Raw genomic sequence first — 26,001 nt, forward strand, 5'->3', positions numbered from 1 at the left:
TTCAATTGGATTGTTTGTTATCTTGTTGAGCTTTAAGAGTTCTCTGTATATTTGGGATAACAGTCCTTTATCAGATGTGTCTTTTGCAAATATTTTTGTTCGGTCTATAGCTTATATTCCATCTTCTTGATATGGTCTTTCACAGAGCAGTTGTTTTTAATTTCAATAAGTTCATCACTAATGATTAATTCAAACATTAAATGAATTTCTTTCACAGATTGCGTGTTTGGTGTTGGTATCGCAATACCCAGGGTCCTCTAGGTTATGTTGTCTTCTACAATATTTGTGATTTTTTTTCTTTTATATTTAGGTCTGTGGCCCATTTTGAGTTAACTTTTTTTTTTTAAAAGATATTATTTATTTATTTGACAGAGAGAGACACAGTGAGAGAGGGAACACAAGTAGGGGGAGTGGGAGAGGGAGAAGCAGGCTTCCCATGGAGCAGGGAGCCCAATGCAGGGCTTAGTCCCAGGACCCTGGGATCATGACCTGAGCCAAAGGCAGACGCTTAACGACTAAGCCACCCAGGTGCCCCTTGAGTTAATTTTTTGGAAAGGTCTGTATCTAGATGCATTTTGTTGTTGTTCTGTGGATGTCTACTTATTATAGCATTTTTTAAAGACTGTCTTTGCTCCTCTGTCAAAGATCAGTTTTTTTGAAGGTCTCTTTCTGGTCTCATTATTCTGTTCCATTGATCTATTTGTTTGTTCTTTTGCCAGTATAACACTATCTTGATAACTGTAGTTTTATAGTAAGTCTTGAAGTTGGGTAGTGTCAGTCCCTGTCCTTCTTCTTCAATGTTCTATTGGCTGTTGTGGGTCCTTTGCCTCTCCATTTAACCTTTAGAATCAGTTTGTCGATATCCATAAAATAACTTGCTGGGATTGTCATTGGGATTGTAGTGAATCTATAGATCAAGTTGGGAAGAACTGACATGTTGACAATATTTAGTCTTCCTATCCAAAAACAGAGTATCTTTCCATTTATGTGTTCTTTGATTTCATTCATCAAAGTTTTGTAGTTTTCCTCATACAGGTCTTATATGACTTTTGTTAGACTTATACCTAAATATTTCATTTTGGCGGGTCCTGATATAAATGGTGTTGTTTTTTAATTTCAAATTTTAGTTGTTTATCATTGAGATATAGGAAAGCAATTTAATTTTTAAATATTGACCTTGTATTCTGCAACCTTGCTTTAGTCACTTATTAGTTCCAGGAGGTTTTTTGATCAATTCTTTGGAATTTTTTTTACATAGGTAATCATGTTATCTTTGAACAGTAGTTTCATGTTTACCTTTCCAAGCTGCATACCTTTCATTTCCTTTTAACTTACTGTATTAGCAAGGACTTCGAGAGCTGTGTTGAAAAGAAGTGGCGAGTGAAAGAGGACTTCCTTCAGATTATGAAACTGTAATAACCACAGCCAATAGAAGAATCAATGGAAGAAAAAAAAGAGAGAGGACATCCTTATATTTTTACCCAATCTTAGTGGAAAAGCTTGGAGTTTCTCACCATTTAGTATGGTGTTAGCGGTAGCTTTTTGTAGATATTCTTTATCAAGTTGAGACAGTTCCCTCTCCATTCCTAGTTTACTGTGAGATTTTATCATGAATGGTGGTTGGATTTGTCAGATGCTTTTTCTGTGATGTTCTGTCTATTAATGGGATAGATCACATTAATTTTAGAATGTTGAACCAGCCTTGCATACCTGGGATAAATCCCATTTGGTCATGGCATATAATTCTTTTTATACATTGCTGAATTCAGTTTGCTAATATTTTGTTGGAGACTTTTGCATCTGTGTTCATGAGAAATACTGGTCTGCAGTCTTCTTGTAATGTCTTTTTCCGGTGTTGGTATGAGGGTAATTATGGCCTCATAGAATGAATTAGGAAATATTCTCTGTTTCTATCCTCAGAAAGAGATTGAAAATAGATACTTGGTATACTTTCTTCCTTTAATGTTTGATAGAATTCACCGGAGAACTCATCTGGGCCTCATGCTTTCTGTTTTAGAAGGCTATTAATTACTGATTCAATGTCTTTAATAGATAAAGACCTATATTCAAATTGCCTATTTCTTCCTGAGTAAATTTTGGCAGATGTGTCTTTCACAGAATTGGTCTACTTCACCTACGGTGTCAAATTTGTAGGCATAGAGTTGTTCATAGTATTCCTTTATTATCCTTTTCAGTGAGATCTCTACTGGTGTCTCTTCTTTCATTTGTAGTATGAGTAATTTGTATCCCCCTTTCTGATTTGTTTGTTTTTTTTTCCCTTCTTTTGTTAACCTGGCTAGAAGCTTATTGATTGTTGTGTTTTCAAATTCATTTAGTTCAAAATCTTTAAAAATTTCTCTTGAGATTTCTTCTTCAGCCAATTTGTTATTCAGAAGTGTGTTTTCAGTCCCCCTGTGTTTTGGGATCTTTCAGTTACCTTTCTGTTACTGATTTCTGGTTTAATTCCATTATAGTCTGCAAGCAGAAACTGATTTCTATTCTTTTAAAAACATTTTTTTTTTGGTTGTCTTGTTTTGTTTGTTTTTTAAAAGATCTTATTTATTTATTTGAGAAGGAGCACAAGCAGGGAAAGGGGCAGAGGGAGAAGCAGACTCCTCTCTGAGCAGTGAGCCTGATGCACGGCTCTGAGTTAAAGGCAGACGTTTAACTGACCGAGCCATCCAGGCACACCTCTTTTAAGTTTGTTAAGATGTGTTTTATGGCCCAGAATGTAGTCTAGCTTGGCAAATGTTCCATGTGAGTTTGAGAAGAATGTGTATCCTGCTGTTGTTGGATGAAGCTGTCTGTAGATGTCAATTATATCTTGGTGATTGATGGTGTTATTGAGTTCAACTGTGTCCTTACTGGTTTTCTGCCTGCTGGATCTGTCCATTTTTGAGGGATGGGTGTTGAAGTCTCCAGCCACATTAGTGGTTTCATCTGTTTCTACTTGTAAGTTTTTACCTTGCATAGTTTGACGCCTTGTTGTTCGGGGCATGCGTAATGTTAAGAATTATTATGTCTTCTTGGAGAATTTATATTTATGTAAATATAAATATATCATTACATAAGGCCCTTCTTTATCCCTAACTTTTCTTATACTGATGTCTGTTGTGTCTGAAATTAATATAGCTATTCTGGCCTTCTTTTGATTAATGTAAGCATGTTAGTGTTAGCATGGTCTATTTTTCTCCATCTGTTTACTTTTAATCTGTGTGTCTTTATATTCAAAGTAATTTTCTAATAGACAACATGTATTTGGGTTGTGTGTTTTAATCCGCTCTGAAATCTGCCTTTTAATTGGTGCATTTAGACTGGGGACATTAGAAGTGTTATTGATAAACCTGGATTAATATCCAATATTTGTTACTGTTTTCTCTTCATTGCCCTTGTTCTTTGTTCCTGTTTTTGTCTTCCACTCTTTTTCTGCCTTTTGTGGTTTTAACTGACAATTTATTATGATTCTGTTTTCTTTCTTTCTTAGCATGTCAATTGTACTTTTTTTTCTTTCCTTATTGGTTGCCCTAGAGTTTGCAATATATATTTATAACTAATCCAGATCCACTTTATTATTTTTTAAAAGCTTTATTTATTTATTTTAGAGAGGGAACATGTGCAGGCAGTGGGGAGGGGCAGAGGGGGAGTGAGAGAATCTCAAGCAGACTCCCGCCTGAGCGTGGAGTACAACAAGGAGCTCAGTCTCACAACCTGAGATCGTGACCTGAGCCAAAATCAGCAGTCGGACACTTAACCAACTAACCCACCCAGGCACCCCAGTCCAGGTCCACTTTCAATTTTTTTTTTTTTTTTTTTTTAAGATTTTACCTATTGGGGCGCCTGGGTTGCTCAGTGGTTAAGCCTCTGCCTTCAGCTCAGGTCTTGATCTCAGCGTCCTGGGATCGAGCCGGGATCAGGCTCTCTCTGCTCAGCAGGAAGCCTGCTCCCCGCCCCACCCCCCCACCCACCCCCCTGCCCCGCCTGCCTCTCTGCCTACTTGTGATCTCTCTCTCTCTCTCTCTCTCTCTCTCTCTCTCTCGCTGTCAAATAAATAAATAAATAAAATCTTTAAAGATTTATTTATTTATTTAAATTTATTAACTTAGGATTTATTTAAAATCTTTAAAGATTTCATTTATTTATTTATTTATTTGACAGCAAGAGAGAGAGAGAGTGAGCACAGGCAAAGGGAATGACAGGCAGAGGGAGAAGGAGAAGCAGGCTCTCTGCTGAGCAAGGAGCCCAACGCAGGGCTCCATCCCAGGACCCTGGGTTCATGACCTGAGCCCAGGGCAGACGCTTAACTGACTGAGTCACCCACATGCCCTCCAGGTCCACTTTCAAATAAAACTCTACTACTTCATGGTAGTGTCAAGTACCTTATAGTAACAAAACCCTAATTCCTTCCTGCCATCCCTTGTATCATTGCTCTCATTCATTCTAGTTGAATATAAGAATACATAAGCCTATCCCCGTATACATAAGACACACACATTAAGCATACATAACTGAATATACTATTGCTATTATTTTGGCAACAAATCCCCTCAATTTTTATAGTCCGAGAAAGTCTATTTTTCCTTCACTTTTGACAGATAATTTTGCAGGGTTTGGAATTCTAAGTTGGTGGTTTACTTCTCTTAACACTTTACTTCATTTCATTCTTGCTTGTGTGATTACTGAGAAGTTAATACAGTTCTTTGTTTCTCTGAAAGTATAGTGTTCTTTTTTTTACTTCTTTCAGAATTTTCTTTATTTTTAGTTTTTGTGTTAATTTGAAAATGATCTGCCTAGGTGTAGTTGTTCTGGGCATTTATCCTGCCTGGAGTTCTCTGAGCTTTGTGAATCTGTGGTTTGGTGCCTGCCGTTCATTTGGGGGAAAGTGTCAGTCGTTTCCAGTATTTCCCTCTGTTCCTTTTGTCCTTTCTTCTCTTTCTAGTAATCCCATTACACATGTTACACCTTTTGTAGTTGTCCCACGGACCTTGGATATTCTGTTGTTTTTTAAAGGAAATCTTTGTTGGGGCACCTGGGTGGCTCAGTGGGTTAAGCATCTGGCTCAGGTCCTGATCCCAATGACCTGGGACGGAGCCCCTCATCAGACTGCCTGCTCATTGGGAAGCCTGCTTCTCCCACTCCTTTCCATGTCCCCTGTTTGTGCTCTCTGTCAAATAAATGGATAAAATCTTAAAAAAAAAAAAAAAAAAAGCTTTGTTTTCCAGTTTTTGAGGATTTTGTCAATAATGTTCTCTAGTTCAGAACATCTTTCCTCAGCTGTGTCTGGTCTACTAATAAGGCTACCAAAGGCATTCTTCATTTCCTTTACAGTGTTTTTTAATCTCTAGCATTTCTTTTTGGTTCTATGTTAGGATTTCTGTCTCTCTCTTTATATCACTCGTCTGTTCTTGCTTGTGATCTACCTCGTCCATTAGGGCTCTTAGCTTTTTTTTTTTTTTTTTTTTTAAAGAACTATCCTATCTTTTTTTCTTTTTTTTTAAGATTTTATTTATTGATTTGACAGAGAGAGATCACAAGCAGACAGGCAGGCAGAGAGAGAGAGAGAGAGAGAGAGAGAGAGAGGGAGGGAAGCAGGCTCCCTGCCGAGCGGAGAGCCCGATGCGGGACTCGATCCCAGGACCCTGAGATCACAACCCGAGCCGAAGGCAGCGGCTTAACCCACTGAGCCACCCAGGCGCCCAAGGGCTCTTAGCTTATTTTTTTTTTTTTATTATTTTTTTTTTTTTATTTTATTTTCTTTCAAGAAGCACTTGGAACCGCTTTACCTATCTGGGAAACCTTTATGCTCACGAACAAGAAAACACTGAGGGAGTCTGGGTCTTAGGAGGTAAATGCACTGAAAGTCTCCCTCCCCGCATCTACCTCGTGCTCCGTCACCTAGGGCTGTCCTAGTCTAGAACCCCTGAACATAAAGAAAGCCTTGCAACTTTTCCTGTGCCTGCATTACCAGTGACCAGGACACAGGTAGCCTGTAATCCTTTCAAACACGGGCAGAAAGCAACATGTGGCTTCGGAAGTTAGAGACCAGAGTCAGAAGACCACAGCAGTGGTTCCCACAGCCAACTCAAGACATGCCCTGAAGCAGGACCCACGCTCGTGCTCCCTTTATAAAACCTCACAGAAACAGAAACCATCCTGAGCCAGGCACAGAGAGTACGCCATAAGACACCATAAGACACGTCATAAGCAGGTGCCCAGAGGCACCTAAAAGGTGGGGAGGAGGAGGAAGTGTGGGAAAGCTCCAGAGTTTGGAAGGGACAGGAAGGGACCCTCCAAACACGGGGAAGCGCTTTCAGCAACTCCTCTCCCTGCACTATCAATGACCAGGACACAGACAGACCATGATCACTTTCGAATGCAGGTAAGGGCTCTTAGCTTATTAATCACCGTTGTTTTAAATTTCCAGTCTGATCATTCTAACATGCCTTCCATATCTGATTCTGAGGCTCACCGTCTCTTCAATCTGTGTTTTTTTGCTTTTTGGTATGCCTTGTGACTTTTTCTTGATAGACATACACGATGTCCTGGGTAAAAAGAACTGCTGTAAGTAGGTTTTATAGAAATGTGATGGGGAGCTCTTGGGGGAGGGGGAAGTGTTCTGTGATTGGGTCTCAGTACTTCAGTGAGCCTAGGTTTCTGGTCTGTGGGCTTCACACGTTTCCCAGTTTCTTTCTCCTGCCTGAAGGTGGGACAGGATGGCTCTAGGGCATTAGGGTTGGGTATTTCCCTGCCCCCAGCTCAGTTAGTCAGGGGCTTAACTCCAGCAGGTAAAGCTCTGATTGTTTCCCCTGAAGGCAGGCCCTGCTAAGAACAGAATGCTCACACCTATTTAAAACTGGTCCCTTTTTCTCTTCCCCCTCCCCCTCCAAGAGGCAGGAGTGGATTTTTTCTCTGTTTACTAAGTGAGCATATGAGTTCCCTGGGATAAATCTGACAATATTATGGGCCTCCCTGTGACTAGATCCTTCTGGAATTTTTAACTCTGAGAATGGTCCACAGTGATCCTCTTGCAAATTGTCAATCTCAGTTCATGTTTTTCTGTCCTGGCTGTGGTTTCCTCAAGCCTTTTGCTGGTGAGTCTCTTCTCAGATAAACCACAGCTCCGGGTGTTTGGCTGTCTGCCTCTCTAATCCTGCAGCATCAGTTTGCCTCTGTCCTCTCTCTTTTGGATCCAAGAACTGTTGATTTTTCAGTCTGTTCAGCTTCTTACGTGTGAAGCTGGGACCCAGAAGTCCCCATGTAAGATCTTTAAAACATCTGTACAATTTAAAAGTAATAATAAGACAAGTACCAGAGTGCACTCTGATTTTCTTCTTTTGTCTGATTTTACTTTTGTTTTGTCTTATTGCTCTAATTTTAGGGAAATTTCCTTGATGTTTCCTTTTCTTGAGTTTATCATTTATGTTCTCATATTTTTAAGTTTTAGAAGCTTCCCCTTCCTTTGAGCGTTGTTCTGATTTCAGTGTGCAGTATTTTGTCTCTGAGGACATTAATTACAATTTTTTTTAATTTTTCCATATAAAATACTTCTTTTTTATCTCTCCCAGGTTGTTTTGGAGTCTGGGTTTCAGATTAGATTCCTTCCTTGGATGTTTGGTAATTGTCATATACTCATAATTAAGAATGGAAAATTAGAACGTTGTTTGAAAGCTTCGTATGTGGTGGGTCTCAAGGACAATGAGTTTACGTTGATGATGTATTATGTATTCTGCTTCCTTTTCGGAGGAAGTCTCCTGGAGAAGACTCCCTCATACCATGTGGGGGAAATTTCTATTGGCTCTTGGGTCTCCTAGGTCAAATAATGCTTCAATCAATTTTGTAACCTCTAAATTTTTGTGGCTATTGACTTTTCTATTCTTTTTGCCCTTGTGAACTTAGGTTCTCTTTTCTCTCCTTCTATAATATGGTATCATATCAAAATAACAATATAATTAACTAAAACCATTTAAAATCATTTTATGGGGGCGCCTGGCTTACTCAGTTGGTAGAGCATGTTAGTCTTAATCTCATGGTCAAGAGTTCAAACCCCATGTTGGGCGTGGAGCCCACTTAAAAAAAAAGTCTTTTTGTGGGTCTTTTTGTCCTTAGGGTAATCCTGTTAAGAATGTCCAATCAAATTACTAAACTTAAAGTCATTTGAAAAAATTCCCTTCTAGTGATAACACTGACAAATTGTTACATGGTTATGTATGACAGAAGATAATAAATGTTTTGCTTCGTTTTCACTTTTGATTTCTAGGGATCGTTTTTTCCTTTTGATTTTATTTTGTTTCATAATTATGTATGGCCCCAAACTCAAAGCTACGAAATGAAGTACACTTAGTGAAATATAGCTCCTATCCTTGCCCCATCTACCTTGTTCCCTCCATTACCATATCAGGAGCTATTCTCTTTAAAATAGGTCCCTTCCTCCCCCACTTCTCTTTATTCTCTTACCCTGATTTATTTTCCTTTATATATATTTTTAAATATTTATATTATTTATTTATTTTGAGAGAGAGTGTATGTGTGGAGCCGGATGCAGGGCTCGATCCCATGACCCCAAGATCATGACCTGAGCTGAAATCAAGAGTCTGATGCTTAAAAAAAAAAAAAAAAAAGAGTCTGATGCTTAACCAACTGAGCCACCCAGGCGCCCCATTTTCCTTTATATTTCTTATCATGTCTGACACTATTAACTTCTTTCCTTACTAGAATAGAAGCTTCATGGGAGCAGGAACTTAAGATATGCCAAAATAAATTCATTTCTACATTCTTATTTAGGGCCCTTCAGAGGGATATTTGTGTTTGTTTCCTTTTTTCCCCTTTTTGAGTATGGGTTAGCAGTGTAACCTATACTTTTTAAAAACTTATTTGGTCAACACTGCTATTTCATATCAACACATTGATTATGCCTTTACAGCCATTTAAAATCACCCAAGCAGTGTGATATAATGAACATCGCAGTGACAAGAATGAGGGGAGCCTGCGTTCTGAGCTCAGCTCTGTTCCCATGTATAGATGATACCAGAGTAGGTGACTCTGGCCTGTGGCGGGTGCTACTGTGCCTGAGAGGCCCCAGCTTCCACGACGTCTTGTTCAACAACCCAAGCAAGGCAGGGAGTGTTACGCGGGATGAGAGTGCTCCAACATTGGGGTGAACTAGACTTTGTTTACAGTCAGTTGTGCTAGAATGTCACATGTGTGTTCCTAAAACTTACCACTCTCTGAAAAATTTGTTTAGTAAAAACCACGGAGTTCATGGGCAAATTGGAATTAAGGGCATACACTCAAAAACGTTGGTGCGTGGCATATTAAAAGGAACATCATAAAAACATTAGCACAGTTTTTACTATGCATGTTAAATGGTGAAGAAAGATATCATGCTGAAGTAAATATGACAGTTTACCTTGAAAAGCCCTGATGTTTGTTTATAGAAGTGGGCACTCGAGAGTTCCACCTATGAATTCAGCTGGGTGCAGTGTTCAGTGTTTTTACTCATGATTTTTACCTGCTTTTACTCATGGAGGAAAGTGCATCATAAGCAAGTGATAAATTTGTGTGGTGCTCAGATTTTTCCAAATAATCATGTTGGAATGGTTTACATTTTTTTAAGCAGGTGGCAGAGCAGAACTGATGATATTTTTCTCTTTCTTCTTTAGATGATATGCCGATGGGAACTGCTGGCAGACGTGCTTCAAATGAGTTTTTGGTGTGTGGAGGGTATGTTTATATATATTAAATTAGAACTTTTTCATATTTTGGTTTTTGTGAGTAAAGTTATAGAACTTTGACCATGTTTTTTATTCTAAAATTTATTTCACAATTTGTCATTTCTTTTTTAAAAAACAGCTTAAATTATAGATAAAAGCACATAAAATCTGTTGTCTTCCCCATTTTTAAGTTTACACATCAGTAGCTTTATGTATATTCACAATGTTGTACAACCAGTCTCCAGAACTTTTTCATCTTGCAAAACTAAAACTCAGTACTCATTATGTAGTAGCACTCCCCATTTCTCCCACCTCTAGGTGCTGGTAACCATTGTTCTACTTTCCCTTTCTATGAATTTTACTGCTTTAGCTACCTCACATAAGTAGAATATATAATACGTATCTTCTTGTGACTGGCTTAGTTCAATCATCATAATGTCTTCAAGGTTGGCCCATGTTGTAGCATTTGTCAAAATTTCTTTTAAGGCTGAGCCATAGTCCATTCTGTGTATATACTGTGTTTTGTTTATCCATTCATCTGTCAATGGACAATTGGATTTCTTCTCCCTCTTGGCTATTGTGAGTAATTCTGCTATAAATGTGAATGTGTAGATATCTTTTTGAGATCCTGCTTTCAATTTTTTTTGTATATATACCCAACACTGGGGTTGCTGGATCATATGATATTTCTATTTTTAATTTTTTGTGGAGTTGCCATGCTGTTCTCCATAGTGGTTGTACCATTTTACATTCCTACCAACAATGTGCAAGCGTTCCAGTTTCTCTACATCTTCAGTAACACTTGTTATTTCTGTTTGGGGTTTTTTTTTTTTATAATAACCATCTTAATGAGTGTGAGGTGATATCTCATTGTGGTTTTATTTTTTTTTTATTTTTTTTTTTTTAAAGATTTTATTTATTGATTTGACAGAGAGAGATCACAAGTAGACAGAGAGGCAGGCAGAGAGAGAGAGAGAGAGGGAAGCAGGCTCCCTGCTGAGCAGAGAGCCCGATGCGGGACTCGATCCCAGGACCCTGAGATCATGACCTGAGCCGAAGGCAGCGGCTTAACCCACTGAGCCACCCAGGCGCCCCCTCATTGTGGTTTTAATTTGCTATTCTTTCTAGTGGTTTTTGAGTGTCTTTTCATATACTTATTGGCCATTTGTCTATCATTTGTTGTTGAGTTGTAGGAGTTCTTTATATATATTGGATATTAACCCTTTACCAGATATATGATTTACAGATGTTTTCTCCCATCCCAAAGATATTCTTTCCACTCTGTTGATGTGTCCTTTGAGCATAAAAGTTTTGGATTTGATGTAGTCTCATTTGTCTATTTTTTTGTTCTGTTGTCTTGTGTTTTTGGTGTCATTTAAAGAAATCATTGCCTAATCCAGTGTCATGAATCGTTTCTCCTGTGTTTTCTTCTACAAGTTATATAATTTTGGGTCTTATATTTAGCCCTTTAATGCATTTTGAACTAATTTTTGTGTATTGTATAAGGTAAGGGTCCAGCTGCATTCTTTGCCTGTGGATACCTAGTTTTCACATTTTCTTCTTTTTTTTTTTTTTTTAAATTTATTCGACAGACAGAGATCACAATTAGGCAGAGGCAGGCAGAGAGAGAGGAAGGAAAGCAGGCTCCCCGCTGAGCAGAGAGCCCGATGTGGGGCTCGATCCCAGGATCCTGGGATCATGACCTGAGCCGAAAGCAGAGGCTTTAACCCACTGAGCCACCCAGGCGCCCCATAGTTTTCACATTTTCTGAAGAGACTGTCTTTTGTGTCTCCATCCAGTGGTGTTGGCATTCTTGTTGAAGATCATTTGTCCATATATGCAAGGGTGTGTTTCTGGGCTGTCGATTCCATTCTGTTGGTCTCTGTGTCTGTCATTATGCCAACCATATTGTTTTGATTACTGTAGATTTGAAATCGGGAAGTATGAAACCTCCCGTTTTGTTTTTCTTTTCCAAAATTGCTTTGACTATTCAGGGTCCCTGCAGATTACATATGAATTTCAGAATAGATTTTTCTATTTCTGCAAAACAATGCCATTGAGATTTTGGTAGGGATGGGATTGATCTGTATAGATCACTTTGGGTGCTATTGACATCTTTATAGTATTAAATCTTCTAGTCAATGAAGACAGGGTGTCATTTATAATTTTTCCAGCAATGTTTTGTAGTTTCCAATATACAAGACTTTCTCTTCCTTGGTTAGATTTATTCCTCTGTATTTTATTCTTTTTGATACTATTGTAAATAGTATCAAAAAAGTATTATAGTATTGTATTGTAAAATGTATTATAAATAGAGTATTATAAAAATTGTAAAAAATAGTATTGTAAAAAGTATTGTAAATAGATTTATTCCTGTGTATTTTATTCTTTTCGATACTATTTTTTTTTTAAGATTTTATTTATTTGTTTGACAAACAGAGATTACAAGTAGGCAGAGAGGCAGACAGAGAGAGAGGGGGAAGCAGGCTCCTCGCTGAGCAGAGAGCCTGATGTGGGGCTTGATCCCAGGACCCTGAGATCATGACCCGAGCCAAAGGCAAAGGCTTAACCCTCTGAGCCACCCAGGCGCCCCAATAGCACTGATTTCTTTTTTTTTTTATTAAAAATTTTTTTTTCTTTTTTATAAACATATATTTTTATCCCCAGGGGTACAGGTCTGTGAATCGCCAGGTTTATACACTTCACAGCACTCACCCTAGCACATACGCTCCCCAATGTCCATAACCCCACCCCCCTTCTCCCAACCCCCTTCCCCCCAGCAACCCTCAGTTTGTTTTGTGAGATTAAGAGTCACTAATGGTTTGTCTCCCTCCCAATCCCATTTTAGCACTGATTTCTTAATTTCCTTTTTTCATTGCTCATTGTTAGTGTATAGAAATGCTACTTATATCTGTCTGTTGATTTCATATACTGCAACTTTGCTGAATATATTAGTTCTAATGGCTTTTTTGTGTGAAATCTTTTGGGCTTTCTGCATTTAAGATCATGTTATCCATGAACAGAAATAATTTTACTTCTTCCATTCCAGTTCTAATGCCTTTTATTTCTTTCTCTTGCCTAATTGCTCTGGCTAGGAATTCTATGCAGAAGCAGTGAGAGCAGGCGTCCTTGTCTTATTCCTGACTATAGAGAAAAGGCTTTCAGTCTTTAACCATTGAGTATGATATTATTATGGGCTTTATTTTTTTATGGGCTTTTTTATGGGCTTTTTATGGGCTTTTTTTTTTTTAGGTTTTATTTATTTATTTCACAGATAGAGATCACAAGTAGGCAGAGAGGCAGGCAGAAAGAGAGGAAGGGAAGCAGGCTCCCTGCTGAGCAGAGAGCCCGATGCGGAGCTCGATCCCAGGACCCTGGGATCATGACCCGAGCCGAAGGCAGAGGCTTTAACACACTGAGCCACCCAGGCGCCCCTAGTTATGGGCTTTTTATATATGGTGTTTTTTATGTCAAGGTAATTTTTTTTTTTATTCCTAGTTTGCTGAATGCTTTTTATCATTAAAGGATGTTGGAATTTTGTCAAATGCTTTTTCTGCATGAATTGACATGGCCATATGATTTAGTCTTTCATTCCATTAATGTAGGTATATTATAAATCACATTTGGTACATGATCCTTTCAATGTACTGTTGAATTTGGTTTGCTAGTATTTTGTTGAGGATTTTTACATCAAATTTCATCGGGGAAACTGTTCTGGTTTATTGTTTTTGTTTTTGTTTTTGTCTTTTGGTAGTATCCATGTGTGGCTTTGGTACTAGTGTAATGCTGAACTCATGGAAAGAGTTCGGGAGTGTTTCCTCCTCTCTAATATTTTGGAAAGAGTTTGAGAAATGTTGATGCTAATTCTTTAAATGTTTGGTAGAATTCACCAGTGAAACGTCTGGTCTTGGGCTTTTTTTGTTACTGGGAAGTTTTGATTACTGATCCAATCTCGTTAACTAGTTATGGTCCGTTCAGATTTTCTCTTGCTTTATCATTCAAACTTGGTAGGCTGTGTGTTTGTAGAGTTATCAGTTTCTTGTAGGTTTTCCAACTTGTTGGCAAGCACTTGTTTGTTCATGGTATTCTGTTATAATCCTCTCTATTTCTGTGGCATTAGTTGTCATTCCTTCTTTCATTTCTGATTTTGAGTCTTCTCTTTTTCTTACTTAACCCAGCTAAGTGTTGGTTTTGTTGATTTTTTTAAAATGCCAACTCTTAGTTTAATTTTTCTGCTTTCTCAGTTTTATCTCTGCTCTAATCTTCATGATTTCCTTTTTTTTTTTTTTTAGGAAATGGCTTTAGTTTGTACTTTTTTTTTTTTTTTTGTAAGATTTATTTATTTGGGAGAGAGAGTGCCTGAGTGTGTGTGAGTGGGGGAAGCGGCAGAGGGAGAGAATCTTCAAGCAGACTCCCTGCTGAGAATGGAGCCCAACGTGGGGCTTGATCTTACAACCCGTGGGATAACAGCCTGAGCCAAAAGCAAGAGTTGGATGCCCAACTGACTGAGCCACCCAGGTGCTCCTAGTTTTTACTTTTTATAATTTGAGGGGTAAAGTTAAGTTTTTGACTTGAGTTTGGTTTTTTTTTTTAATGTTAGCATTTACAGCCATAAACATCTATCTTATTGCTGCTTTCGCTGTATTCCATAAGTTTTGGTATGTTGTGTTTATATTTTCATTTTTCTCAAGATATTTTCTGATTTATTTTGTGATTTCTTCTTTGACCTATTGTTTGTTTAAGAGTGTGTTGTTTTGTTTCTCTGTATTTGTGGATTTTCTAGTTTTCCTTCTTCTGTTGATTTCTACTTTCTATCTATCATGATTGGAAAAGATACTTTGTATGATTTCAGTCTTTTAAAATTTTAAGATTTGTTTTGTGGCCTAATATGTGGTCTATCCTGGAAAATGTCTCATGTGCACTTGAGAAGAATGTATATTCTTCTGTTTGTGGTGGGAAGGGTGTTCTGTATATATCTACAGGGTCTAGAGCGTTGTTCAAGTCCTGTTTCTTTATTGCTCATTCATCTGGTTTTTCTGTCCATTATTGAAAGCAGAGTATTGAGTTGTTCAGCTGTCAATGTGGCGTTGTCTATTTCTCCCTTCAATTCTGTCGATACTTGCTTCATATATTTTGGAGCACTGATGTTTGGTGCATAAATATTTATAATTGTTATACTTTCCTGGTTAATTGGCCCTTTAGTAATGTCTTTTTTTGTCTCTTGTAACAGTGTTTGGCTGAAAGTGTCTGATATTAATATTGCCACTCCGGCTGTCCTTTGGTTACTATTTGCTTGGAATATCTTTTTTTTTTTTTTTTTTTTTAAGATTTATTGGGCGCCTGGGTAGCTCGGTAAAGTGATTGCCTTTGGCTCAGGTCATGATCCTGGAGTCCCGGGATCAAGTCCTGCTTCAGGCTCCCAGCTCAGTGGGGAGTCTGCTTCTCCCTCTGACCCTTACCCCTCTCATGCTCTCTCTCTTTCTCTCTCAAATAAATAAAGTCTTTTTATAAATTAAATTAAGGGGCACCTGGGTGGCTCAATGGGTTAGAGCCTCTGCCTTCGGCTCAGGTCATGATCCCAGGGTCCTGGGATCGAGTCCCATATTGGGCTCTCTGCTCGGCAGGGAGACTGCTTCCCTTCCTCTCTCTCTGCCTGCCTCTCTGCCTGCTTGTGATTTTTCTGTCAAATAAATAAAATCTTAAAAAAATTTTAAATTAAAAAAGATTTATTAATTTGAGAGAAAGGGAAAAAGAACATGCATGTGGAGGGGAGAGGCAGAGGGAGAAGGAGGGAAATCTTAAGCAGGCTCCCCACTGAGTGCAGAGTGTGACATGGCGCTCAATCTTACATGAGGTCCTCAATCCTGAGATCATGACCTGAGCTGAAAACAAGAGTTGGTTGCTCAACCGACTGCATCCCCCAGGCATCCCTGGGATATCTTTTTCAATCCTTTTCTTTCAGCCTAATAGGGGAAGATTTACTTTTGCCATTTTGTTATTTTTATGTATGTCTTGTGACCTTTTTGCCCCTCATTTTCTCTCTTAATACCTTTCTCTGTGTTTTGTTGATCTTGTTGTGGTGACATGCTTTGATTATCATTTCCTACTGTGTGTATTCTATAGATACATTCTTTGTGATTAATTTTGGGACTACATAAAATATCTTTAAGATACAGCAGTCCAGGGGCGCCTGGGTGGCTCAGTGGGTTAAAGCCTCTGCCTTCCGCTCAGGTCATGATTTCAGGGTCCTGGGATCGAGTCCCAGTTGGGCTCTCTGCTCAGCGGGGATCCTGCTTCGCCCTCTCTCTCTGCCTGCCTCTCTGCCTCCTTGTGATCTCTCTCTCTCTCAAATAAATAAATAAAATCTTAAAAAAAAAAAAAAGATATAGCAGTCCATGGGGCACCTGTCCTGGGTGGCTCCACTGGTTAAGCATCTGCCTTTGGCTCAGGTCATGATCCCAGGGTCCTGGGATCGAATCCCACATCAGGCTCCCTGATCAGCAGGGAGTCTGCTTCTCCCTCTGCCTGCTGCTCCCCAGCTTGTATTCTCTGTCTTTCTGTCAAATAAGTAAATACAATCTTAAAAAAAAAAAAAAAGCTACAACAATGCATTTTAAGCTGAACTTCAGTTGCATACAAAAATTCTACTATAGAGAGTATGGGAGTTTACTTCCCCTTCCCCCTTATGTTCCTGATGTCACAAATTGCATGTTTATGTGTTCCTAATAATCACATAGATCTATAGCTTTTTTGGTACTTTTGTCTCAGACTCTATACAAGAATTGGGACATGCTGGTCTTCCAAGAGAGGGAAACAATAGTGATAGCAGAACTGTATAATGGCTCTGACAGCTTCTGCTCTGCAGAGGGAACAGCATGTCCCCCATGGGAGCTGCTCTCTCAGCCTGCTGCCCAGGGGTTGTGGCAGGAGTACACACACTAAGGGCTGTAGAAAAGGGTTCAGAGAGAGGTAGTGAGTAGTTTGAAAAAAATCATACACTCTACCACAGGATATTAAGTGCATATGGAAACAGATTATTACAAATACATTAAAATTATGCAGCAAAGAAAGGCACCATCTGCACCGGGGCAGTAGGGAATCAAAATCAAAATGGTCTGATGCAGGAACAAGACATATTCTCTGCAGAGCCATTAAAATCCTGGAGCTCCATGTCCTAACAACTATCATCTCGTAGGCCAGTCGTTATAATGTTAGTGGTAGTATATCTCACTCTTCCCTTAGAACCTCACTTTTATTGAAATTATTTTGAAATATTTCACTGTATTTCTTTCCAGGAGAATGTCTGACCTCTAGACAAAAATTCTTCATTTCAATAAAATAACAGCATATTTATTTTGGGCAGACTGCTTAGTCTTTCTAGTATTCAGTGCAGGTCAAAGATGACTTTCCACTCGTGCTGGAGACTCGGGGCCTACGTAGACCTGCCGTCTCCTCACCTTGGGCTTAGGGAGTCAGGTGGTGGTTGAATAGTGTTATTAATATAAAGCTCGACAGAAAAGTGGCTGCCGTGGTCTTAGCCAGCTGGAGCTCTGGGAATTTCTCCAGGGAAGACTGTGTAGGCGGAACAAGTCTGCTTGGAGATTCTGTCCGGACAGACCCGATTTACAGGACACCTGGCATGGCTGCTCACATCCTCACATGCTGGGGGAGGGTTGCCTGAGATTCCCTGGGACAGGGGCTTTGCTTTATGTATGAAGTTGCTAAGTGTACTTCTTGGGGTGGTTTTATTCAACTCTAATTTTCCTTTGGTGATTAACGAGTACAGGAAAAATATCAGAACTTGAAAATGTATATGTTTTTTATAAAAAAGCCCTTGATGTACTTGCTTCACCAACAGTGTACTTACTCACTGAAGTGAGACTGTAGAAAGATGATATTTCTTCCTTCACATTCTGATCCTTGATGGCCTTGCTGGTTGGCCTTTCAGTGGAATTTGGGCTGTAAGGCCTGTGTGCTCTGGGTTGCAGGCACTATGGTTGGCGAGTGAAGTCTTGTAATGCTGTTTAGTTTCTAGTAGTAGAAGTTTTTTGTTTTGTTTTGTTTAATTTTCAGGTTATAGATCAACTTCACAATCAGGTATATAAATATTAAAAGCACAAATCATTGTATTTAAAAGATAGTTAATGTTACACTTGTCACTGTTTAGTTTCCAGTAGTAGAAGTTTTTTGTTTTGTTTTAATTTTTTTAATTTTCAGGTTATAGAAAATTATAAAATTATTACTACCAAAGATGTAGTTTCCTCGCAAGATGAGAAGTCAAAATAAATGGTTGGGCTATTGGGGAAAGCAGCTACGATCTCTATGATGGATGAGATTTTCTTTTTATTTAAATATGAGATACTCTAATGGTTCAGAAAGCCCTAAAGTGACACTTTAAAAGATAATCATACTGTTTGTTAGCTAACTAGATCTCCGATCTCTTTATATCTGCAATGTAATTTGAGAAAAAATGTTAGATTCATGGGGCTTTTTAGTATTATAGACAGACGGAAGGATGAAATAAATCATCTTTTTTTAAGGTCCAGTATTGTCCCTGATGTTTTTGATAGGTTGTAGATTGAATCAAAAGGACATACTGATTCCAAATTTGTGAAAAGCAAGGAGAGAGGCTATTACAGAAACCCAGCACTAACACTTCAACATGTGGACCTCAGATCAGTCATGTGCTTTGAGAGTTGTACAGTGTTATTTTCAATCTTTTTAAAAGTCAGAGTTCTTTGGGAATGCTTACTGCATTCATGACTTTTGTAAACATTCCAGTCATCTTTGCTCTTGAACTTCCTGTTCTTTTACCCAGCATATTTTCCTAGAAATATTTTTTTCTCCTCACATAATAATGAATAGCAGAACGTGAGCAGATGAAACAGAAATTTGCCAGCCTACAGACTTCTCCTACTGTTGCAGAGGAATGTTTTTCCAGTTCTTATTACGATTCTTAGTCCTCAAAATGCTTATAAGTGCCTGGAGAGTTCCAGTGTGATTTTTTTGGCCTTATTTTTGAAATGATCATTTTTTATTCACATGAACGTGATCATTTGGTCTCTTCTAGAATTTTCTCTAAATATCACCAAGGTGTCAAATGAAAGAGAAACAGTCTCACTCGGATTTCTTTCCTTTTTCAATCCATGATCGTTGCAGTCAGTGTCAGCCCACTGTGTCGCCTCACAGTGAGACCGCACCAATTCCAGTTCCGACTCAGATAAGGAATTATCAGCGCATAGAGCAGAATCTTACATCTCCTGCCAGCTCTGGCACAAATATACATGGTTCTCCAAGGTAAGAGAGTATTTTTTTTCTTCTTTTTCTTTTAAAAAATTTGTTGTTTTTGAAAGATCTATTACTTTCCATGGTTTAACATAATCTCTTACCTGTGTGTATCATGGAGGTGTACAAAACTGAAGAATAAAAAACTTCTGTAATGAATCTCTTTTTTTAAAGATTTTATTTATTTATTTGACAGACAGAAATCATAAGTAGGCAGAGAGGCAGTCAGAGAGAGAGGGGGCGGCACGCTCCCCACTGAGCAGAGAGCCTGATACAGGGCTTGATCCCAGGACCCTGAGATCATGACCTGAGCCGAAGGCAGAGGCTTAACCCACTGAGCCACCCAGGCACCCCTATAATGAATCTATTTAAATGGTGGTTAAGCTTAGCTGGATGATATAGGAGGATATGTATATATAATAATTCTTAAGAATTAAGGAAGAACTTATTAAAGATGAAACCTCACTGGTTGTACAGATCATTTACGTATTATTTATTTCCTCTATATCCTGAAACCCCACTAAAACTACCATTAAGGTAGCAAGAATGAAAAGGTCTAAGTCCACAAAGATAAGTCAGATAAGAACACATGCTCAGTGGATGAGAGGTTTCAGCACCTTTCTGGAAAACAGAAAAAAGATAAAGGGGGCCCCACTGTAGTAGGGCCAGCATCAGAGTGCCCCATGGTGCCCCCAAGACCCCAGCCCCCAGAGCTCGGGGAAGGCAGGGCTGCAAGTGAGGTGTAAGGCTGAAGACAAAAAAGTGCAATCTGGACGAAATAGCAAGAATACAAAGAAAAGAGGGGCGCCTGGGTGGCTCAGTGGGTTAGAGCCTCTGTCTTCAGCTCAGGTCATGATCTCAGGGTCCTGGGATCAAGTCCCGCATCGGGCTCTCTGCTCAACAGGGAGCCTACTTCCTCCTCTCTCTCTGCCTGACTCTCTGCCTGCTTGTGATCTCTCTCTATGTCAAAAAAAAAAAAAAAAAAAAGAATAAAGAATACAAAGAAAAGAAAACTTATGTGGAAAATGTGTACCCTGAGAGGTAGGGTAGAGACTGCATCTGTAAATTAGAACAGAATGCTGTTGAAAACAATCAACTTCAAAAAAGACCTCTTGGACATTCCAAAATATAACTGAAAAAAAAAAATGTTGAAAGACAAAGTTGAGGCTGTATCTGAAACAGATGAATCAAATAAAGATGGAAACTATGAATAAAAAATACTCTTCCAGCATTAGGGAATGTGGGCATTCCAGAAAGAACAAGTTAAGAAAATTTCCAGGAAATAAGAAAAAGTTTTCTAGAATTGGAGAGTAGATGATTTTAGATTAAAAGGGCTCACCAAATGCATAGTTAAATGAATGGAAAAAGATTCACGCTGTCATAGGTTGAGATGAAAACTCATGAGAGCTTTCTACAAAGGACGTTTTAGCGCAAAACCTGTGAAAATTATTAATGCGTATATCTTTTGAGCCCAGAACTAGAACTTCTGGTAACTTATTCTGTAGCTACACAGTCCTTGCCTGTGTATGAAGCTACACATATACAGGTTGTTAATTTGATAATAGCAGAGGATAAGAAATAAGCCAAGTGCGCACCAGTAAGTGACTAAGTCCTTAACGTCCGTCTGTGACAGTGGAGCACCTTCCTTGAAGAGGAAGGAAGCTCTCTCTGTACTGAGGTAGAAAAATTTCCAAGGTATATTATAAAATGAGAAAAGCATAGTAATAGCAGAATTAGCAGTGATTTTCAAAGTGTGGTTTGTGTGTGACTCCCTTTTGAAAGGTTCATGAGGTCAAGACCATTTTCATAATGATACTGGGACACGCTTTGCTTTTTTTCGCTAAGTTGACATACGCACTAATGATACAGAAGCAATGACGTGCAAACTGCTGGTGCCTTAAAACGCATCAAGGTAGTGGCGCCCACATGCACTGTGGTTTTTCATATCTCTTACCACCACACAGTAGTGCTACCAAGGAATGTCTTTAAGGAAGCAGTAAAAGTTACTATGTCTCTTTGAAAATCGCAACCTTGAGTAGCTGGTGGGCACAAAGCACTTTTGGTGCACATTGGAGAAGTTCTCTTAAGGAAAAGCACTTGCATGATTGTTTCAGTTGCAAGTTGAACTCACCCTGTTTTTCATGGAACACCGTTTTTTCACGGGAGAGCAGCTGACAAGCTATCAGCTGTGGGCATTGGGCAGCCATTTTGTTGAAAACCGTTGAACGAAGTCTGCCGTGCCTAGAAAACAAGTGACATAAAATTTGCGCTCTTGAGCAAAAATTAGAATTTTTGAAAATATACTCACCGTATTCACCACCGTGATCTTGACAGCTTCTCTTATGCCTTGATGGCCACTTCTGTTAAGATTTGTGGCGAAATTTTGTTATGGATGTGACTTTTTGATACTGTGTGATATGTCAGCATTTGGAATACCTGCATATACTCATTCAAAATGCCAAGTGTTTAAAAATCCTGCATGGATAAAAAAATCTAGTCCAAGCACAAGATATCCTAGTATAAAACAAAATTTCATTGGCACGGTTTCAGATGCCACACTGCAATGATTCTTTTAGATCATCCAGGAGTCCAATGGCTGAGTTTTGGTGTAGTCTCCAAGACAAGCATCACAAAAATCTGAAAAGGCTACCAAAATATTCCTCCCTCTGGCTACACGTCTTTAAGGCTGGATTTTCTCTATGCGTGTCCCCCCATATATGTGCTACAGAAAAGATTGAATGCACAAACAATTCTGAGAATCCCAACTACTGAGCCAGACATTAGAGATTTTAAAAAATGTAAAACAGTGTCGTGCTTCTCATGAATTTATTTTGTTTGGAAAATATAATTAATTTTCATAATCTTACATTACATGTAATAAGTTTATTCCTTTTAATGAATTATTAATTACCAGTTTTTTTTTTTCAGTTTTAGCTTCTCATACAGTAAGTTTCAATAGATTCAAGTTTTATAAATAAAAACTCTGGGGTAGGGGTGCCTGGGTGGCTCAGTCATTTAAGCATCTGACTCTTGATTTCAGCTTAGGTCATGAGATCAGGCCCTGTGTTGTTCTCTGTGCTGGATGTGGAACCTGCTTAAGATTCTCTCTTTTCCTCTGCCCCTCCACCCCCAATCCCCTCTCTCTCCCTCTCTTAAAAAAAAAAAAAAAATTCTGGGATATTCAGTAATTTTAAGTGTATAAAGGGAACCAAAAACAAACAAAAAAAGAAAATAGTTGGTATGGTATACCTTACCTTTGTTAAAACAAGATGAAAATAAGATTATATTTTCAGTTTGTTTGCTTGTATATGAATTAAGGAATTCTGAAAGGATATCTTAGAAACTAAAAATAGTGGTAACCTTTGGAGTAGGACTGAGGGAGTGTCGAGAAGTAGGCAGACAGAATATAAGGATGGGAGGGAGATTTCATGCCATATAACTTTATACATTTTCTATTTGTTCCATGTGATTATATTACATATTTTTAAAAGTTCTACTCCGTGACATGTTGTTAGGAAGTTTTAGAAAAAAGGAAGGAGAGCCCAGAACCTGCCAGAGAGGGAGTCATTTTATTTTTCTTTTCAGATCTGCAGTGGTACGAAGGTCCAACACCAGCCCACTGGGCTTCCTCCGGCTGGGATCCTGCTCCCCAGCGCCCGCAGACACAGTGCAGACAGTCGGACGAAGACTCTCCACTGGATCTTCCAGGCCTTACTCACCTTCCCCTTTGGGTAAGGAGAGTGGAACTGTTGTTTTCACCTTTTTTCCACTGTGGCAGATCTGACATGATACTGTCTTTAGGAGCGCTGGCTCATGATGGCAGTGAGTTTCAGCTTACAGGGAGCCATATCGTACCCCGCCCACTCTCGACCTTCTCCTCGGCCCGTGTCAGCATCCCCAGATGCGTTTGTCTTTGTCGGGACGGCTGTTGGAAATGTGAAATGGATCTCATGGATAAAAAGTATCTCCACTGGGTTTGGGCTCCAAACGCACAAAATCAGAAACCCTACATAATGATTGCATGAAACACCTACCCTACTGACCACTCAGATTTGTGATGATTAAGAGACACTCGTGTGTACAGCAGCGCTGGCTTGGGTCCCCCAGGGGCCTTCCAGCTCCGGGAGGAAGATGGTGGCAGCTTCAGCCTGGGTCTTTCCACCTCGCCTGGGAAGTCTGCAGGGCACAGGGGGGATCCCCGCACGAGCAGCCCCACAGCCCAGGCAGCAAAACCCCAAACAAACAGGAAAACGAACCTAAAACCACAGGTTTCATGAACTGAGAGACAAAATGCTCCAACTTCAGAAAACATGCAAGACAGGCCAAAGCGGCTGAGACTGCAGAATCTGAGGGAGTCGGTGTGGCCGTGTCGCGGGGCAAAGCGGGGTCAGGGGCAGAGAGGGCCCCGGGGAAGCAGGTCTCAAACTGGGCCCCCCATATAAATAGATATATATTTTTTTACTTCTAAAAGGTAAATTTTTATACCCCTGTATAGGGCTCAACTCTCAGGCAAAACTGCTGAGGTAAGAGTAGGGAACATGAAGAAATTCCAAAAGGAGGCAGAGTGCGAAGGATTGAAGTATGCCTAGGAGCCCTGATTCAAAAAAACCCCACTGTAATGATAGTTTTTAAAAATGTGTATCACCACACCTATTGCAGTGGTTCCGAAGCTGCTGTTTAGCTGAAAAATCTTCCCTGAACAAAATCCTGGCCCTCCCTCACCCCCTCAGCAGTTCCTGAGGCACCTCAGGGTCTCCCGAGATAAGAGCCAAGCCTTGTCCTTGCCCTCAAGGAAAAGGCCCCTCCTCGGGCTCTAACCTTGCTTGCCTGTGTAACCACCTGGTTACAGACCTACGTCTCCTGTCTGCTTCATCTCCCTGAGCTCTCCCAGCTCTTCCTCCGGTTGGTTTGGGTTCTCAGAGGTGGATGCAGAGAAGGGAGCTGCAGAGACGTGCCAAAACGACAGGGGAGGCGCCTGGGATGGGTGCGGGGGGCAGGGAAAGGAGGGCTCTGGGGGAGGCCCTTCAGACCTCGTTGCAGCCCGACCCCTGTGAGGGAGAGGGGAAGTAGGAGGAGTGGGCCCGGGAACCTTGACTAGAGTGACTAGAGTGAGTTAATTCTAAGGACGTTTTAGCCAGGCCCCAGGGGTGTCCCCAAGCCCTAGATGGTCCAAATTTCCTGACCTGCTTGAACCAGCCTGAACGAATGCCACGTCCACGTGCAGGTGTTGGCTGCGAGCAGCCTCGGGGAGCAAGGCTTGGGACGGGCGGCAGGATCGTGGTGGGTGCAGAAGGACAGCAGCTGGGCCATCCGCCGGCTGTGCGGTCCACTGGCTGGGCCTCCTGCAGCTCCACAGCCTCCAACACCACGAGCTCCTTCCTCCTCTGTCTGAAGTGACCTACCGGTTGCAGGCATTGGTTTGTTCCCGTGGCTTGCTTTCCTGCTGCCCTTGTTTCAAGGCCGGTTCTGCGGTTCTTTAGATCGTTGTGTGCCCAGCACCCCGCACCCTGCACGCTGGTCAGTAAGTGCCCGCTGGAATAAAGCTTTGCTCATCCGGGTTTGCTGACTGTCATGTACGGCGCAGCTGGTGCATGGCTCACCTGCTCCTTCCGGCACTGGTTTTGAATCACGTCTCGCTCCTTTCCCCGTTTCCCTGCTCACAGTTGGGACCATTCCGGAGCAGCTGAGTCAGTGCTGCTGTGGGCATCCTCAGGGTCACGAATCCAGGAGTAGAAACTCATCAGGTAGGAGATCTGTTTGGCATATTAATAATTTCAATCCTGTTATAAGTGGATTTGAGTTATGTTTTTCTAGTCTTACCAAAGGAATAGAACTGATATGAAATATTCTGTTGTCCTACTTTCTAGGATCTTGGTCTAATAGGCTTTAGCATATCATATAGTTAATCAGATATCTCCTTTGGGTATCTTTTCTCCTGGAAATTGTTAATTAACGGAGCTAAATTTTGGTCATTGTCGTGTAGATAGTAAAAACCAATCTAGGGACACCTGGGTGGCTCAGTTGGTTTCTGCCTTTGGCTCAGGTCGTGATCCCAGGGTCCTGGGATTGAGCTCTGTGTCAGGCTCCCTGCTCGGCGGGAAGCCTGCTTCTCCCTCTCCCACCTCCCACCTCCCCTCCTGGCTTGTGTTCCCTCTCTCACTGTCTCTCTCTCTGTCAAGTAAATAATAAAATCTTTGAAAAAAAAAAAGGAAAGAAAACCAATCTAGAAAATGAAATTTCATTCCTTTGATTAATACTGTTCTTGATAACAGCTGCTAGTTAGCATGAGATAAACAAGAAATATAGTTTATTTGCTTTAATATAAAATATATAAAAGATATGTGCAAATCACACTTTTATTGGTCAAATTTTATATGTGAATTTGAGGAGTTGGCTAATTAAATGAATCCTGTGTCACTGAGAAAAGCACCTTTTCTTAGTTTTTCAGTTTTTCACATTTTGTTTCCCTAAAAATAAATCTTAAATAACTTTCTCCAGATTTATAACATTCTGCTACTAATTTTATTTATTTCTATGTGCATATTTATGCATATATACACATACACACACAGAGAGAGACGGCAGAACCCAATTCTGAAAGATTAAATACCAGATTTAGGATGAGATTAGGCTATTATTGGTTGTTCTGTATTTAAACTGTCCATGCTGCCCTGATGTCCACCTAAAGGTATCTTTGCTTGTTGGTCTGATAATTTCCCAGCACTGACAGATCTAGAAAGAAGGAACGATGTTCATAATGGAAAGTATACTTTATTTTATTTACTTTTTATTTTTTTATTTGTCAGAGAAAGAGCACAAGCAGGCTAGAAGCAATCAGTAGCGAAAGGTCCAATTTCCTTTTTGGGAAGATAATGGTTATAGGTCTGTACCTATAAATTATTGGTGGTAGTTTGGCTTGCAACAAGCTCCGAAGAATTTGTAACTGGGCTTAGTAGACCTGAAGTTGGCAACAAGGTCTATGCGGGGCAGTCCTCTTGCTGTTGCCAGC

The 26,001-nt window shown here is 39.9% G+C and overlaps 1 protein-coding gene and 1 non-coding gene across 3 annotated transcripts in view; one reads left to right on the top strand and one right to left on the bottom strand.

Annotated features, from left to right (window-relative positions):
• The window catches only part of ULK2 (unc-51 like autophagy activating kinase 2), an 82,183-nt gene that overhangs the window by 37,376 nt on the left and 18,806 nt on the right, over positions 1-26,001 (top strand). For both annotated transcript variants that reach the window (XM_032841340.1, XM_032841341.1), the window contains exons 14-17: positions 9,657-9,717; positions 18,867-19,004; positions 22,578-22,723; positions 24,656-24,736. In XM_032841340.1, coding sequence (XP_032697231.1) covers positions 9,657-9,717; positions 18,867-19,004; positions 22,578-22,723; positions 24,656-24,736 — 426 coding nt within the window. The remainder of the gene's footprint in view (positions 1-9,656; positions 9,718-18,866; positions 19,005-22,577; positions 22,724-24,655; positions 24,737-26,001) is intronic.
• LOC116857359 lies at positions 6,245-6,378 on the bottom strand. The gene has a single exon (XR_004380738.1). It is a non-coding gene; the product is annotated as a small nucleolar RNA SNORA71 (small nucleolar RNA).

This window comes from Lontra canadensis, unplaced genomic scaffold (genome assembly GCF_010015895.1).
Source record: "Lontra canadensis isolate GAN:19392208 unplaced genomic scaffold, GSC_riverotter_1.0 scaffold122, whole genome shotgun sequence".
In the NCBI taxonomy this organism is placed as follows: Eukaryota; Metazoa; Chordata; class Mammalia; order Carnivora; family Mustelidae; genus Lontra; species Lontra canadensis.